This window comes from Prosopis cineraria, unplaced genomic scaffold, assembly GCF_029017545.1.
Source record: "Prosopis cineraria cultivar Desert tree isolate PC_DT_omini unplaced genomic scaffold, ASM2901754v1 PC10, whole genome shotgun sequence".
Lineage (NCBI taxonomy): Eukaryota > Viridiplantae > Streptophyta > Magnoliopsida > Fabales > Fabaceae > Prosopis > Prosopis cineraria.
Window position 1 is genome coordinate 4,055,147 of NW_026555341.1, and position 16,570 is coordinate 4,071,716.

Consider the following 16,570-nt stretch of genomic DNA (forward strand, 5'->3'; position numbering starts at 1 on the left):
ATGCCATCCAATTCTGGTATTAAACGTTCCTCACGGCCTCCGTCACCACCACCGCCTCCTCCACGTCGTGTGAATCGTCGACGCAAACAAGTACCAGAGTCAGAGGAAGTCCCACCAGAATCAGAGTCAGAGGATGTCAAGTTATTCAGAAAAAAGCACCAGCGTAGACACGGGAAAGATATATATGAAGTGCCAGATGAGGTTCCTCCTGAGTCGAGTAAAGAAGCCAAGAGAAGGCACAAATTGGTCCAAGATCATCAAGAACTCAGTAAAGCTGAGAAAGATGAGCTCCATTCCGCGGCCGTTGAGCTTTTCCTTTCCAATAACCCGAAGCGCTTCCTATCTCTCGTCTGCGACTTCGCTAACTCCACCGTTATAAATCAGAACGCACCATCACAAGTTAAGGCTCTCTGGGAGTTCCTTGCCCGTCGATATCCAAATGCTTTATCTCTCATGCTCGCTCGCCTCCTCATCTCGCGTCTTCCCTCTGGTGTTGGAATCTTCACCGTTGATCTGCTCCACCATGCTCTAAATAAGATTCACGGCCAAGATCGGTTTATAATTGATAAACGCGTCCTTTTCCATCTCAAACCCCTGCTTCTTAACGCTATCCACAACCACGAATCATTACCTTACCTTCTGAATTTATCTGAAATAGCCGCCAGGATATTTGAAATCGAGAGGTGGGGTGAACTTCTTGACTATCTTTTACACGCCCTTAACACGAACTTCGAAACAAGGCAAGAAATGGCACTCAGGGTGTTATCGACTTTGCCCGAGTCGAGGGAAGAGTGTCTCGGGGCATACATATTTTGGTGGGCCAACCATAAGTCGCTTAACGTTAGATTCGGCGAGCTATTTGATTCCCCCAATCTCAACATCCAGGCTCTGACATTCGATGCCTCCGTTAAATTGGTACGCCTGCTGCACCGATGGAGGTTTTACAGCGAAATCGATGTCCTATTACCAAAGATGATTTCCTTCCTGCGAGCATTTCACTTGGACGGTCGAACCCATATCGTGGAACCAAGAATAATGGATTTGGTGGAATTGGCTAGATATCATACGGACCGTTTTTTGATGCAACTTGATGTTGTCTTGGACTGCATGTTCCGAATTGCCGTGACTGCAGATGGCAACATTTTTCTCACGTTCCAAGCGATTAAAATTATTAAGATGCTCGATGAACAGGCTTTGAGGCGAGTTTCAGAGTTTCTTGTTGAACTTTCTGTGGAGGCTAGATGCAGTATTTTTCCAGAATTGCGTGCGCTTGCTGCTTTGTATCGCAGATGTTCCTGCTTGGTATGATGTAGAGAGTACATCGAGTGGATATATGGGGATCTCAGAGAAGTATCGCCTAGGAAAGTTCTTATTGTTCCGGGTCTGCTGGCATTCACCCGAAGACATACCACTTTCCATTGGATTTGAGATGGTACCACAGTATTTGATTTCTGAAAATTGGCAGGTTCGTCACGCAGGACTGATTGTCTTCGCTGCAACTGTAAGCGCATGTGGCCGGCCCGTAATCTCATCTTTTCCCTGTTTTCGCAAATTTTTTGTCTTCTTATCGTCCCTCCATCTTCTCTGTAATCATTTTCTTAATTTCTCCATGGCTGCCATGTAGGAAATGATATGTGACCATGCTGAGAGGGTGCTAGAGATCTCGCTGACTGATGCCCACCCTCGCGTTCTTTGGGCTGCGATTGATGCAATTATATGTCTAACTTCAGACTCCGATCAAAAGCATGTCCGATATCTAAATAAGTTCGTCCCGAGACTAGTCGCCATAATTAGATCAGCTTCAATTTATCCCCGTTTGCAGGTATAAACAGACACCAAGTGGAGCTTGCCATCTTTGCATGCATTCATAACATACCTACACTATGTAGTAACTAACTTGTTTTTAGGTGTGAATTTATACATATGGTCTCAGTTGCATGCTGTTATAGTAACTGGTCGCTTGATTAAATATTGCGGCGATGAAGAAGTGAAGTCGTTCTCGGAAGATCTGGTGCCTGAATTGCTAAAATTTCTAAAGGTATATATACGTGTGTGAGAACTACGCATAATGGATATTTATGGGAACTTGGCCCCATCAAATATATTTTTTTCTGGAATATTCACAGTTTTATGCAAATAACCACCTGCAGCGAGGAGGGAAGTTCCGGGAAGAAGCTACGGAAACTCTGAGACCATTGGCAGTATCATTTTCGGTATATGTATATATAGCTCAAAGTCAAATTGTGGAAGCCTCATGTTGGTGATTACTTATCAAATAAAACTTGAAATGCGTATTGTATTGTGGGGTGCAGGTTGTTTTACGCAAGTACTATCAGGAGACAGTAGATTCCTTGAAACCGCTTATATCTCAATTATTGCTTGGGGCAAAATCCATAGAATCCTTGAGTTATATTTTCTCAGCGTTTCTCTGGGACCACTCTGCTCTTTCTCTTTTAAAAAATGCTGGAGAGGTAACCACTACTATCAATTTTTTTGGGTACAACATACTAATAATGTTTTTTAATTAACGTAATCATTAATAATTCTTAGTGATAAGAAGAGCACTTATTTAAATCTTTTGTATTCAATAATAAATATTACATTTTCACTCCTAAATATAAAATTTTCATTGCTTTTTTGCGAGTTGCTATACAAAATATTTGAAGCATTTATGATAATTTTGGAAAAGATAAAATTATTAAATTAATTTTAGCCACTTTTCTTAATCCATGTGATTCAATTAAAATCGTGTTATAAATTAAATAGGACTCCTTTTTTTTTTTAACCGTCATCTTGTAAATAGGGTTGAAAATGGATTCAATATATATTTATATTTCTTATATTACCACTTCATATTTATTGGACAGAGGATCACTGTTGGAGAATATACTTGCTATTTCAATAACAGATAATTATTGGATTCAAGAATTATAGTAACTCCCCGTGGCTTTCGATTTAAAAAAAAAAGGTTGATATGATTAGCGAAGTAAAAAAGACAAAGTATGTCGTCATTTCTTCTTTTATATGAAGATCTTTAAATTTTTGAATTATTGTTGCATTAATGATTTACTTGAGGTCATTAATGCTAAATTATTTGTAGTTAATTAATGATTATATACATTTAACTGATTACTTGCTTTCTTGCCATGAATTTACATTAGTAAAGTTGCAAGGTACAACAATCACTAAAAAAAATTAACTTTCAGTGGTGACTTATTGAAAAGTTGTCGCTGAAAGTTTTCAATGACAACAAAAAGTTGCTGTGAGAGTTCTTGTTGTTGATTTTATTTACGGCGATAATAAAAGTCACCACTGAAAGTTAAGAATTAACAGCAACAAATGTCACCATAGAAAAAAAATTTTATTGTTGTAGAAAGATAGTTGTTATTGAAAATTGAGAATTAATGATAGCAAAAATTGCCACAGAAACCACACATCAGTAGCGACTAAATTGTCGCCGTTGAATGTTAAGTAAATGTCATCGCAAAAACTATCAATTAATAGTGACTTTTTTGTCGCTGTTGAAAAGTAAAGTTGGTTTAACCACCACATGTTGTCACCTCACCCTCCACATGTCGCCATATCACCACTCCACGTCGTGCCACATCACTCCTACATGTGGTGCCACGTTGCCCTCCATGTGTCACCTCGACCTCACACCCTGTGGCGCCATGTCACCCTACCTAATGTCACATGTTATCATGCCACCAATTTATATTTTCATTTCACAAGTTACCTCTTTCAAGATTTAAAACCATGACCTTTTCCTTTTGTATCCCACTATTTTGCCCATAAGGTGGAATAAACCTGTAATCTATTATTGCATAATTAAATATATATATATATATATATATTATACAAACACACACGTACACACATTAAATACTAATAGCAAATATTATAAAATCTCATTACTATCATTAAATACTTCAATTTAATTCTTTTAATTTATTCAAATTGTAAATTATATTATTTATTTTGTCTAAAGTAAACTATAAATATAATTGATATATATCATTTGTATTATTTATTTTAATGTTCATATTTATAATTATAATATAAAAATATCTAAGAATAAATAGTAAATAGTAAAAATATATATGATTATACATTAGTTCATAACTATTTATTTTTTTAGCTAGTTTTATTTAAAATTTTATTTTTACTTTTAATTAATAATAACTCTTAATTAATGTAATTGTGTTGTTTTTATATTACACTTTACTTTTTTAATTATTTTTCATTTTTAAATTATAATTTTATAAGAAAATTATATACTATATTATCTATTTTTTTATATTTATGTTGCAAGATAGCATCAAAAAAAAAATCATATAGTATCACATACATAGATATATTTCATATATTGTAAAAGTTAAAAGTGAAATTTTAGAGTAGTTCATTTTTCTTCTTTTCATCTTTCTCTTTCCCATCATTAGCTATCAAATTGAGAACATCTAAATTGATATCAAGCTCTAAAGTTACTAGTATTAAATGTAAAATTTGGATTAAAAAAATTATAATATATTTTAAAATATGTTGACAATCAGCAGCAATCGTCGCTAAAACTTAAACCTTCGATGGTAACATACACTTATCGTCACTGAAAGTTTGATAATTAGCGGCAATTATATATTGTTGCCACAAAAAGTCTCCCTTTCAACAGCGACAATTTTTGTCGTCACAAATTGTTTATTTTTAATGGCAGCTTTTTAGAGTCACCGTTAAAAGTCACCACCAAAGTTATTTATTTTTGTAGTGAATGATTGGGCCATAAAGGATGAAAAAAATATTGTTTTTTTTTCTAGTTATACGATTCTATTGCACCAAATATATAGTAACTTATTAGTTATTAGCTTAGAAATCTGAGTTGAATTTTGTTTATGTATTTTGTGTTGGAATATTATTTATGAATTAGCATTAATTAATAAGCCCAATAGATTGGTCTTTATGATCTTGTGTGGACCGTGATAGGTGGACCACACAAGTGAGTCCAATGGGCAGAGGCCCAACCCATAACTCAAAAGCTGTCAGTTATTTTCTATCTCTTAACTGACTGAGTCAGAGATAATAGATAATATAATTATTTATTATTTAATAAGGCGGTTACCGATCTAATCTATATAAGATGATTAGTTGATAACCGCAGAGACACGACTCATTTTCTTCTACTTCCATTATCTCTGAACTTTCTGAAGGCTCTGGGACCTGAGGGTTATGTACCTGCCTATACTCAAGGTAATCGAGATTTCTCTAGCACTCATGGATTCTTCAGGTACGTATGAATTACTTTATTCTATCATATTATTATTATACATGTGAATTGAGATGATCAGATTCAACACGTGGCATCAGAGCCTGGTAACGAATTTTAAATTTCTATATCTCAATTCTTCTAATGCATATATTGATACATTGATAGAGATTTCTCTCATATGTTGATATCTATATATATATATATATTTTTTTTTTCTTTCTTTATATGTATATCCATATTATTGAAAATGAGAATGAATATGAGATTTATATATACTCATATATGTATCATCATATTATATTCAAGAGAGAGTTGCAAATATAAAATTTGATTATATTATCTGTTCTTTAATCTATCCTTCCCCTGCGTCTTCTTTGTAGTTACTGGCGTCTCCGCGGTCGCTGGCCGAGATGGTGTCTCGACTTCACTTTGCTGTCTTAAAAAAAAATTCCAAACGCTTCAGTTTCACATAGCTTCGCATAGGGGAAGACGCAGCTTTAGTTGCTGGAAATATTTCTAGTTCACACCGCTGAAAAAAAAACTCACAGTTCACGGCGTCTTCTTCTTTTGCAGGATATAAGATCGCTGCGTCATTCTGCCTCTGGCTTCTGTCGTCGGTGTAGTCTTCGCCTTTGGCTTTGGTCGCCGGCGGCAGCTTCCTCCCCTCTTCATCGTTTCTGTGGTAGGAGAAGACCCAAAAAAAAACAAGTTAGGAACCGGATCTAGGGATCTGGTTCCATGGGTTTTTGGGCCCATCTTCGTATGGGCCCAGATCTTATAAAAAAAGGAGGGTTCTGGGCCCAGAAACGAATTAGCCCGGTATTTAAAAAAAATTCATTTCTATTAATTGCTTTTCGGCCCCAGTTTTAATTACCTCCTTTGGCCCAAAATTTATTGAATTTTTGAATTATCCCCATGATATTTCTAGAAATTACAATTTAGTCCCTTAACTTTCAGAATTATAGTTTTGACCCAAATCTCTTCCAGAATTACTTATTTTCCCTGATTAATTTCAAAATTTCATTTAAGTCCTAAATTTGTTTCCTAAATCCCGAAAGACCCTAAGGACCTTTTAAAATTATTTTGTTTTGTCCTAAGGTTATAAAATTTGTGACGTTGTGAATTATTGATGATGCTTAAGATCTTGTAGCATTAATAATGGACATACCCTATAGGTATAACATTATTAATGTGATTTTGATGGTTGGCTTTGAGAATAGGCTAATAGCACTCCTTTAATATATTAAATATTCATTGTACCCTATAGGTATAAAAATGTTTAATGCATTATTTTGTATGGACCTTTGTGTGAGCTAAATCTTTATAGTATATGAGCCTTCTTGGTGCATGGTTATAGTTGCATAATTGATAATCGCTTGTTGGGGAATTCTGTTTTATAATTATGTTGTGCACGCATAATTAATATTTCTCATTTTCTGTTTTGCGATTTTATTTTCCGCTTTTACGCAACTATCCTTTGTGAAGGCTCTCAATGGGACTAATTATGATGACTGGAAAGAATCCCTGACTATGTATCTGACCATTTCTGAGAAAGATTTAGCTCTGAGAGAACCCAAGCCTGTGGATTTCTCTTCTGAGTCTAGTGCTTCTGAAATGACCTTCCATAAACAATGGAGTGAGTCCAACCGGATCTGTCTAGCGATCATCAAGTACAAAATTGAAAAGGGAATTAGGGATAGCATTCCTGAAAAGGATACTACAGTAGAGTACTTGAAAGCTATTGGTAACAAATACAAGAAGCTTGACAAGACTCAAAAGAACTACTATCTGTCACTTCTTGACAATACTCAATACGACGGAGTTTCTGGTGTCAGGGAGCACATTCTGAAGCTTGTTCATTACTATAACAAGCTTAAGTCATATGGGATTGATTTGGGTGAAAGTACCTTGGTTTACCGTATTCTTCAATCACTGCCATCAGAGTACGCATTCTTGAGGACTTCATACAACTCACAAGAAGTTGAATGGTCTGTTGACCAGATGATATCGATAGTCACTCGAGAAGAGGAAGCTATAAAGAAGAATTCCTCTCACTCAATAAATTATGTTTCTCATGATTCTAGCAGCAAATCTGGAGGGTCATATAAGAAAAAGGGGAAGAAGCATGATGCCCCAAAGCCAAATAATCCAACCTTTAAGAAGGATGGTGATAAGAGTGAGAAGTCAAGGAAGAAACCCTTTAAGGAGTTATGCAATTATTGCAAGAAACCGGGTCACATTAAAGCTGATTGCTTTAAATTGAAGAACAAACAAGAAAGTGAAGGTACAACTCTTCAAACTGCCCCTCTAGCTCTAGTTTGTTTTGAATCTAACACCATTGAAACTTCCTTTGACTCATGGTGGCTGGATTCTGGTGCTACTATACATGTTGTGAATTCTCTACAGGGGCTAAGAAACCAGAAGGTTCCAAGTGAGGCATAGAGGTCAGTCTTTGGCATAGCAGGGAGCAAGGCATTAGTTGAATGCATTAGTACTGTTTCTTTGTATTTAAATTCTGGTCATATTTTACATTTGAACAATGTTGTTTATGTACCTTCTGCGAAGAGGAATTCAATTTCAACTTCTGCATTGGATATTTGTGGCTATTCATTCTTCCAAGAAAATGGGAAAATTGACATTTGTTTTGATTCCATTAATGTTGGTATTGCTTCCTTAATATATGATTTATATTGATTGAATGATTGGTCACTTGAACTTCCTAATCTTCATGTCAATGCTGCTATTAGGCATAAACGTCAAAAGCCCAATAATAATTCCTCTATGTTATGGCATCGTCGTTTGGGTCATATCTCTAGAGAGAGATTGGAGCGCATGATCAAGCAAGGTGTCATACGAGACCTTGATTTCTCAAATTTTGAGACTTGTGTTGACTGTATAAAGGAAAAATTCCCTGCTAGAGCTAGAACCAAAGGGGCAAAGAGGTCTAAAAATACTTTAAACCTAATCCATACTGATATCTGTGGACCTATCACGCCTCCGGCTATAGGTGATTTCAGATATTTCATCACCTTCACGGTTGATTACTTTCGTCATGGATGGATTAAACTCTTGCATGAAAAGGGTGAGTCCCTTAATGCATTCAAGACCTTTAAAGCAGCAGTTGAATTGAAATCTGGCAAGTTGATCAAGTGTGTGAGATCTGATAGAGGAGGAGAATTTTATGGGAGATATACTGAGACTGGTAGGAACCCTGGGCCATTTGCTTTGTACCTTCAAGAACATGGCATTGAAGCTCAGTCTACTATGCCTGGGACCCCACAGTAGAATGGGGTGCAGAAAGGTAAAATCGTACTCTCATGGATATGGTTAGGAGCATGATCAGTCACTCCTTACTGCTGAAATTCTTATGGGGTAATGCACTTAAAACTGCTGTTTATATTTTGAATCAAGTTCCTAGCAAGTCAGTTCCAAAGACTCCATATGAGTTGTATTTTGGAAGGACTCCTGTGCTGAAGCATATGCGAGTTTGGGGTCGTAAAGCACAGGTAAAACCTTACAATCCACAATAGATGAAGCTTGATGCTAAAACTATTGATGGTTTCTTTATTGGCTATTGCATTGGATCTCGTGGGTATAGATCCTATTGTCCAAATCACACTACTAGGGTAATTAAATCTGAGCAAGCTTACTTCTTTGAAGATGCCTTAGACAGTGGGAGCTCTGTGCCTAGGCATATTACCTTGTATGACGAAAGTAGCATTTTGCCTATACCTATCTTGACAACTCCTCATGTTAACAGAAATAATGCCGTGGATCAGAATGAAGCTCAAGATGAACCACTTTTAGAGGGTGATAGGGACATGGTTGTTGAACTAAGACGGTCCCAAAGGGTTCGCAGGTCTGCTATTCCAGATGATTACATGGTATATTTACAGGAATTTGATTCAGATGCTATTGATAGTTTAGACCCAATGTGTTACTAGGAGGATATTTCTAGCTCGCATTCTTCTGAGTGGTTGGAGGTTATGAGTGAAGAAATTGCCTCTATGTACCGCAATCACGTATGGGAGCTTGTAGAGCTACCAAAGGGGTTTAAACCAGTGAGTTGCAAGTAGGTCTTTAAAACCAAATGAGGAGCTAGAGGTGAAATTGATAGATATAAAGCCAGACTTGTAGCTAAAGGTTACAACTAGAAAGAAGGTATTGATTACACAGAAACCTTCTCTCCGGTATCCACCAAAGATGCTTTTAGAGTGGTAATGGCTTTAGTTGCACAGCTTGATCTTGATTTTCACCAGATGGATGTCAAGACTGCGTTCTTAAATAGCGATTTGTATGAAGAAGTCTACATGACACAACCTGATGGTTTTGTTGAATCTGATAAAGAACATCTAGTGTGCAGATTGAAGAGATCTATCTATGGGCTAAAACAGGCCTCTAGGTAGTGGTATCTAAAATTTGATGAAGTTATCATCTCTCTCGGTTTTGTTGAGAATGTCTCAGATCAGTGCATCTATTAGAAGTTTGATGGGAACAATTTTACCATTCTTGTTCTCTATGTTGATGATATCTTATTAGCCAGCAATTCAATAAATTTTCTCAATGAGATAAAGCACCTATTGTCTTGCCATTTTGACATGAAGGACATGGATGAAGCCTCCTTCATTCTTGGGATACAAATTTATCGTGATAGATCTCGTGGTATTCTTGGTTTATTACAGGCCACTTATATTGAGCGGGTACTTAAGAGATTCAGAATGGATTCATGTTCTCCTTCACTTGCTTCTGTACAGAAAGGTGAGCTATTATCAGAGTTACAGTATCCCAAGGATGATAAGAAGAGGGCTGAAATGAGAAAGATACCATACGCTTCCGCTGTCGGCAGCCTCATGTATGTTCAAGTGTGTACTCGACCAGATATAGCCTTTTCCATTGGAGTACTAGGTCGATACTTAAATGATCCAGGTCCAAATCATTGGAAGGCTGTTAAGAAAGTTATGAGGTATCTTCAAGGTACGAAGAATCATATGTTAACTTACAGAAGGTCAAATTCTCTTGAGGTTGTTGGGTATTCTGATTATGACTTTAAGGGATCAGAAGTTTTTGAGATTATTGGCTTTTCAGATTCAGATTTTGCCTCTTGTCTGGATGATCGTAAATCCACGACTGGCTATATTTTCATGTTGTCTGGAGGAGCTGTCTCTTGGAAGAGTGTGAAACAGACACTTACGGCAGTTTCATCTATGGAAGCTGAGTATATTGCTTGTTTTAAGACTACACATCACGCTATATGGCTAAGGAAGTTAATATCTGGCATGCGCCTAGTTGAGTCAATATCACATCCTCTGACCATTTATTGTGATAACAAATCTGCAGTATACTATGCTAATAATCACAGAAATTCCAGTCGTACAAAGCATTTTGATATCAAACTTATGTTTGTGAAAGAGAAAATTGCTGAGTCTCAAACCCGTGTGGTATACATTCCTGGCACGCAGATGCTTGTAGATCCGCTGACTAAGGGCTTACCTGTAGAAGTTTTTCAAAATTATGTAACTTGTATGGGTATTGTGAATTCCTTTGATGCCCTAGTTTAGTGAGAGTTTGAGAACTTTTTATATTGCAATTTCTCTTTAGGCTTTGTTTTCTTCTGTGAGTTATGTTCAGTTCAGTTAGATGCGTCTATATCATTTGTATCCCTATAGGATTCAATAATTTTGTTGTGGTACGCTATGCATGTCACTTGTTTCCCCATAGGAATCAGTGATTTATATTGTTATCTTACTGAGCTGTATTTGAAATAAAATTTCATGTTTTACTCAGATTATGAGATATCATATCACTTGTTTCCCTATAGGATTCAGTGATTTTGTGGAGTTTCATTTTCTGAATTTATTTGTGGCTTGTTTATACAACTTGCTTAATTAATGTAATCCAAGTGGGAGATTGTTGGAATATTATTTATGAATTAGAATTAATGAATAAGCCCAATAGATTGGTCTTTATGATCTTGTGTGGACCGTGATAGGTGGACCACACAAGTGAGCCCAATGGGCAGAGGCCCAACCCACAACCCAGAAGCTGTCAGTTATTTCCTATCTTTTAACTGACTGAGTCAGAGATAATAGATAATATAATTATTTATTATTTAATAAGTCGATTACTGATCTGATCTATATAAGACGATTAGTCGATAACCACAGAGACACGACTCATTTCTTCCACTTCCATTATCTCTGAACTCTCTGAAGGCTCTGGGGACCTGAGGGTTGTGTACCTGCCTATACTCAAGGTAATCGAGATTTCTCTAGCACTCATGGATTCTTCAGGTACGTATGAATTACTTTATTCTATCATATTATTATTATACATGTGAATTGAGATGATAAGATTCAACATTTTGATTTTACTTTGGCATCTAATATATATGACTTGTAACGCTTTCAAGGTTTTTCTAGTTGTGTTTCGAATTGCAAATAATTGGACGGATACCGACCGGAGATTAAAAATTCACATCTTGAAGGTATATTCTATTTTTCCTAACCATCCCAGTAAACAAAAGGTCATTTTCATGAACATCAATATATCGCGTCCTCTATTTAATTACATTTTCTAAAAAAAAAAAGCCAAAACAGCTTTGTTGAATCTGTAAGACACCAAAATTAGAAATATTTTTCTTTTGAATCGACGAATTTCATAATAGGACGACCATGCTTAAAAATAACCAACTCCTTGTTGGTCATTATTGCGTTGTTAAATTCTGTCTAAAAAATACTTGCAGCAATACCATTTAATTAAATAATTGTTTGCATGCCTAAATGTTCGCAAGCATATTTAATATAATGATAATTCTCTTAAAAGATATAAAATATATAATTAATCAAAAGATAATTTTATGAGAAAAAAATAAAAGCCAAGAAGAGCATTGGACAACACAGCTAGTATTTTTATTTTATTTGCTTTAGCTTATTGTCACGGATGATATTTCCGTGACCGTGTAAAGACCAAGATAATGAACGGTCCGCTGGTTAGCCTCGCACAATATGGGTAAAGGGGGCGACATTAGCATTGGGGGTGTTCTGCCTCAGTCTTCGGACTGTGTGCACAACTGGTCGGGGGCTAGTGCCGCCTCCCTGATGAGCCCATGGCAGAGCGAAACCAGTGTGATCCGTACGTGGTAAGGCTTATCCTGAGGATTATGGGGTCCTCCAGGACGCCGCACGGGCGCTGTGTGCTGCGCCAGACTCTCAGCCCGTGACAGAGTGGTATCAGAGCAGGACGTACTTTACTGTCGTGTGCGCGTGGGGTCCCACGTTGGGACTGGTCGGCCTCGGCACCGCTCCAAAAAGGCCTCCGAGCAGGTGGGTCCAAAAGTGGGGACTCGGGCGGGATGGTTGGCCGTTGTCGACTCCACTCCTGTTGGCTCGCGGGTGCGAGTGGGTCCGAAGAGTGCAGGACTCGGGTGGCCACTCAGCAAGTAAGCTGATGTGTTTGTGGCGGTACTGTACGTACGATCCTTGGGCGGAGTCGTTCTCCCCTAGCACGAGGGCGTGCTAGATTGGGTGTGGGAGAATGTCACGGATGATATTTCCGTGACCGTGTAAAGACCAAGATAATGAACGGTCCGCTGGTTAGCCTCGCACAATATGGGTAAAGGGGGCGACATTAGCATTGGGGGTGTTCTGCCTCAGTCTTCGGACTGTGTGCACAACTGGTCGGGGGCTAGTGCCGCCTCCCTGATGAGCCCATGGCAGGGCGAAACCAGTGTGATCCGTACGTGGTAAGGCTTGTCCTGAGGATTATGGGGTCCTCCAGGACGCCGCACGGGCGCTGTGTGCTGCGCCAGACTCTCAGCCCGTGACATTATGCTATAAATAGTTTAATATGATTTGTTCCTTTGGGCTTGGTTACAAGAAGTTAGTTAACACGTTGCAGGCATTGTCCCAGTTGTGCAGACTACCGCGGCTGGGAGCTGACAAATTTCTTAACGAGATCATGCCTTTGTTGATTCCGACTCTTGAAGATATTAATCCCTTCATGTTTGGCTTCAAATCTTCCCTTCAGCTCTAAGCAGATCCTTAATTTTTTTTTTCTTTTTATCATTGTTGCCGTCAGCTTTAGGCATATGTAAAAGGTTGGCAGGCACCAGCATTCCTAACGATATATTGATGTTTTGTAGGAAGTTGACCATTAGTAAGAAAATTCCGACTTGCCCTCAGCTGAAGCTTTTGGCCATTGATTTAATTTCAAAGTTTGCTGTTCGATTCCAGGAACAATTTGAACCTTGGGCTTCCAGGGTAATTGGTTTGGTTTGCAGCTATATACGCAGACATAGAGAGACATTTCCCTGCGACTAATTACGACTTCCAATGATTAGGTTTCTCCTATTTTGACCCGCTTTCTCAGTAGTAGTGTCGACGACGACCTTGATGCTAAAATGGCATCTGTTAAGGGTATTTATGATTTCATCGTAATAAATAACATTATTTGAAACGCTGAGTTGTGTATTTAATTAAGTATAAGCTTCCCTTAATTTCTGTTTCTAGCCCTTCCAAGCGTGCTGCTCTCGTGCGAACATAGAAAAGAGTCACAAAGAGCTTTGATTAACTTCACTGTTCGAGCTCTGGTCAAAGCCTTGGAAGAGGTATTTGGTCATCGTCGTCGTTAAAATTATTGCATCATTCGTTGGTCTCTATATATCTCAACCCACACTGCTGCACAATTTCTTTAGCTGAACTACTTTGAGTTTCAAACCACTGCAGGAAATCGAAAGATCGAAGGGTATAGTGATGATAAAAAGCCTCAATGCATGCATTGCGGTGCGTGGGAACGTCCACTGAAATCACAACACACATGCTTGAGCTTATATTTCTATATATAAGGAATATATAACACACTGTGCTTGCGCAGATATCTGGATCAGTTTTTAGTGAGGAGGCAATCAAGCAGATTGCTGATCACATATACCAAGTACTCTCTCAGGAGTCATTTGCCGATCTACAAAATGAAGCTGGAGGAGGAGCATCGGCTCCTGACGCGAGGGATAAACTGGAACAAGAGGAGGAATTAGTTCAAGTGAGTAAAATTACTAATCTTTCAATGTCGAACATATTGTTTTCTGCGTATGTATTGTTCATATGAGCGGCTGGATTTTCCTTTATATGCTTATCGAGAGAGAGCAATAAGTTGTAGTTTTATGTTTTCGGTTCAAGGGTGCAAACTGCTTTGTGACAATGATCAATACATTGAAGTCTGCGTTCTTAACTCATGTTGACGAGCTTCTTCCAGCAGTTGAAGCGCTGTGGGTTAGTCTCGCTCATCTTGCAATTCTTCTCGGAATGATCCTGCTATAAATATTTATGGTCACCTTACATATATGAAGCTTTGATTATTTAATTTCTGCACCGTTTATTTGATTCAACTCTTCCCGCGGGGTCGTGACAATGACTACCCAGATAGAGTGAAATTAGTGGCAATCTCAATTTTTAACTTGATTTTGAAGGACTACCCAGATATATTGCAAAGGTTTAAGCTGTAGTATATCTGAATTCAAGTATAAGCCTTTAATATTCATGACTCATTCGTCTATGTTATTCGACCAGGTATCGTGACACATATGCTCAAGTCGTCATACACGCTTGTTACTCAGAAAGTCCCCAGCTTCAAAGGGTATTTGTATTCTGCAAAATGTGCCAGCTCTAATCTTAACTTTGTCACTTATATACTGACCGAACTTTTCTGCATTATTTCTATTCGGGTAATGTAACTTAAAGGAAGCTGCGCGTGGAATCGGTTTGTGTGCTACGCGTAGAGGACTTGTATCCAACTTTGATGCACCCGGTAACCGCCTTTCACTCTTACCTGCAGGACAGAAGGGAAGTAATACCTGAGTAAATATTGAACATGTATGAGTGGTGAATTTAATTTGTGCAGCGGCTATCGACAGCCTATATTATGTAATAGAAAGCGGAACTGAATCGGAGAGGACAATGACATATGATGCCGTTGTTTCAGCTTTGGGCAAAATATGTGAGTTCTGGCGTGATACCATTGACGGCCATCATGTGCGTAACATTTTTCTAGTCTTTTTCCAAATACTGCTATATATATTGCCTGGGTCTTGAACGTAAATACCAACTAATCTTTGCATGTGCTTTGCTTGTTTTAATTGGGATATCTTGTGACACCGCATATACAAAGCAGCTTCTTTCATATCGGTGCTGGCTTGCTCTGAAGTCCATTTTTGGTGCATGAGAGACTCTAATTAACATAATAAGTAGAATACTTGATCATTATCTTTCAATCTCTCTATTTTGGTGTTGAAGTTATACTTATGGTGCCTATACATACATATATACATGCATCTGTATGTGTGTATCTTCGTGAGATAGTTGAAATACATGCTAGCTCTGGCACGCCTTTTATTCCTGTATTATAATCATAGCGTTCTATATTTATTACTGATAAGCAGGTGGTTCCAGCCTGGCTAAACTTCTTACCATTGAGGAACGACTTCAAAGAAGCCCAGTATGCACACCAACTACTCTGTCAAATGTTAGAAAGGTACCAAACTTCTCTGTTTTTTTTTTTCCTTTCCTTTTTGATTCACCTTATCTTCAAATTATTTTGGATCAAGCATGAGTGAAGGTCCACAATAAGTTAAAAACTATCATCATCTATTTCATTTCAGGGCTGATCAGGATCTTTTGGGGCTTAACAACGAGAATCTCCATCAGGTTATACAAATTTTAAAGGAGGTAAATGATTTGAAGTTAAAGTCCATTCTCTCCATGCTTCTCACTCCGATCCATTTTGATTTATTTGGGTAAAATTTTTTCCTTACAGATTTTATCACGAAGTGACCATCTAGCGACCGAGGAAACGACATGCCAGATCGTTTGTTTGCTAAACCAATTGGGGGCCATGCCATGATTGTTTATTGAACTTCACACCAAACGTACACTATTTTTAGGCAACACCACTATGGGCTTCTGTCAATGAGAAGGAAGAAAAAATTGATCTTCACAAAGTGTGCAGATTAACATTTTGTTATTTTACAAACGAATATGACAGTAATTGAGTAGTTGTCATTGATGTTCTTTTCATCGATCAAATGGGCCAATTTTTTCAACTAGTTTTAGAAATATTTTCAGATAAATTTACTTTTGTTCAGGGATTAATTTACATGCACGGTTAATTGAATTTAATTTTTTTCAATTTTTTAATGTAACCTGCATCAAGATCAGATGACAATTAAATTAATCATCAGATCAAATTAACTAAAAAAGAATAAATTGAGACGTTGAATGGACGGGAACATTGGAGAAATTTTCGTCTCCACGCAACCAGAGT

At 37.6% G+C, this 16,570-nt stretch overlaps 2 protein-coding genes across 6 annotated transcripts; both read left to right on the top strand.

Annotated features, from left to right (window-relative positions):
* LOC129321997 (importin subunit beta-3-like) lies at positions 1–13,288 on the top strand. The gene is made up of 8 exons (XM_054968024.1): positions 1–1,135; positions 1,242–1,522; positions 1,625–1,822; positions 1,934–2,038; positions 2,127–2,213; positions 2,313–2,471; positions 11,667–11,741; positions 13,154–13,288. The coding sequence occupies exons 1-8, from the start codon at positions 1–3 to the stop codon at positions 13,286–13,288; spliced, it is 2,175 nt and encodes a 724-aa protein (XP_054823999.1).
* A 1-nt stretch (position 13,289) lies between these two features.
* On the top strand, positions 13,290–16,327 carry LOC129321926 (uncharacterized). Of its 5 annotated transcripts, XR_008596153.1 has the most exons (9): positions 13,290–13,671; positions 13,765–13,862; positions 13,981–14,037; positions 14,129–14,293; positions 14,431–14,523; positions 14,821–14,887; positions 14,992–15,247; positions 15,690–15,781; positions 15,909–15,942. XR_008596153.1 is itself a non-coding variant. In XM_054967910.1 (8 exons), exons 2-8 carry the CDS (start codon positions 14,486–14,488, stop codon positions 16,148–16,150), a joined length of 549 nt encoding a protein of 182 aa, XP_054823885.1. In that variant the 5' UTR covers positions 14,171–14,293; positions 14,431–14,485; the 3' UTR covers positions 16,151–16,327. The 5 variants fall into 5 exon arrangements, 4 of the variants coding, with proteins under 4 accessions (XP_054823888.1, XP_054823886.1, XP_054823885.1 ...); XM_054967910.1 differs by lacking the exons at positions 13,290–13,671; positions 13,765–13,862; positions 13,981–14,037 and adding an exon at positions 16,064–16,327 and having other exon boundaries at positions 14,171–14,293; positions 14,992–15,058; positions 15,152–15,282; positions 15,909–15,975; XM_054967911.1 differs by lacking the exons at positions 13,290–13,671; positions 13,765–13,862; positions 13,981–14,037 and adding an exon at positions 16,064–16,327 and having other exon boundaries at positions 14,170–14,523; positions 14,992–15,058; positions 15,152–15,282; positions 15,909–15,975.
* The last annotated feature ends 243 nt before the right edge of the window (positions 16,328–16,570 follow it).

Coding starts and splice junctions, on each gene's coding strand:
- LOC129321997 (XM_054968024.1), top strand. CDS start 1: ATGCCATCCAATTCTGGTATTAAACGTTCCTCACGGCCTCCGTCACCA. Junction 1,136..1,241: donor AATTGCCGTGACTGCAGATG/GCAACATTTTTC, acceptor TGTGGAGGCTAG/ATGCAGTATTTTTCCAGAAT. Junction 2,214..2,312: donor CATTGGCAGTATCATTTTCG/GTATATGTATAT, acceptor TGTGGGGTGCAG/GTTGTTTTACGCAAGTACTA.
- LOC129321926 (XM_054967911.1), top strand. CDS start 14,486: ATGTTGACGAGCTTCTTCCAGCAGTTGAAGCGCTGTGG. Junction 15,283..15,689: donor ATACCATTGACGGCCATCAT/GTGCGTAACATT, acceptor ACTGATAAGCAG/GTGGTTCCAGCCTGGCTAAA. Junction 15,976..16,063: donor TTATACAAATTTTAAAGGAG/GTAAATGATTTG, acceptor TTTTCCTTACAG/ATTTTATCACGAAGTGACCA.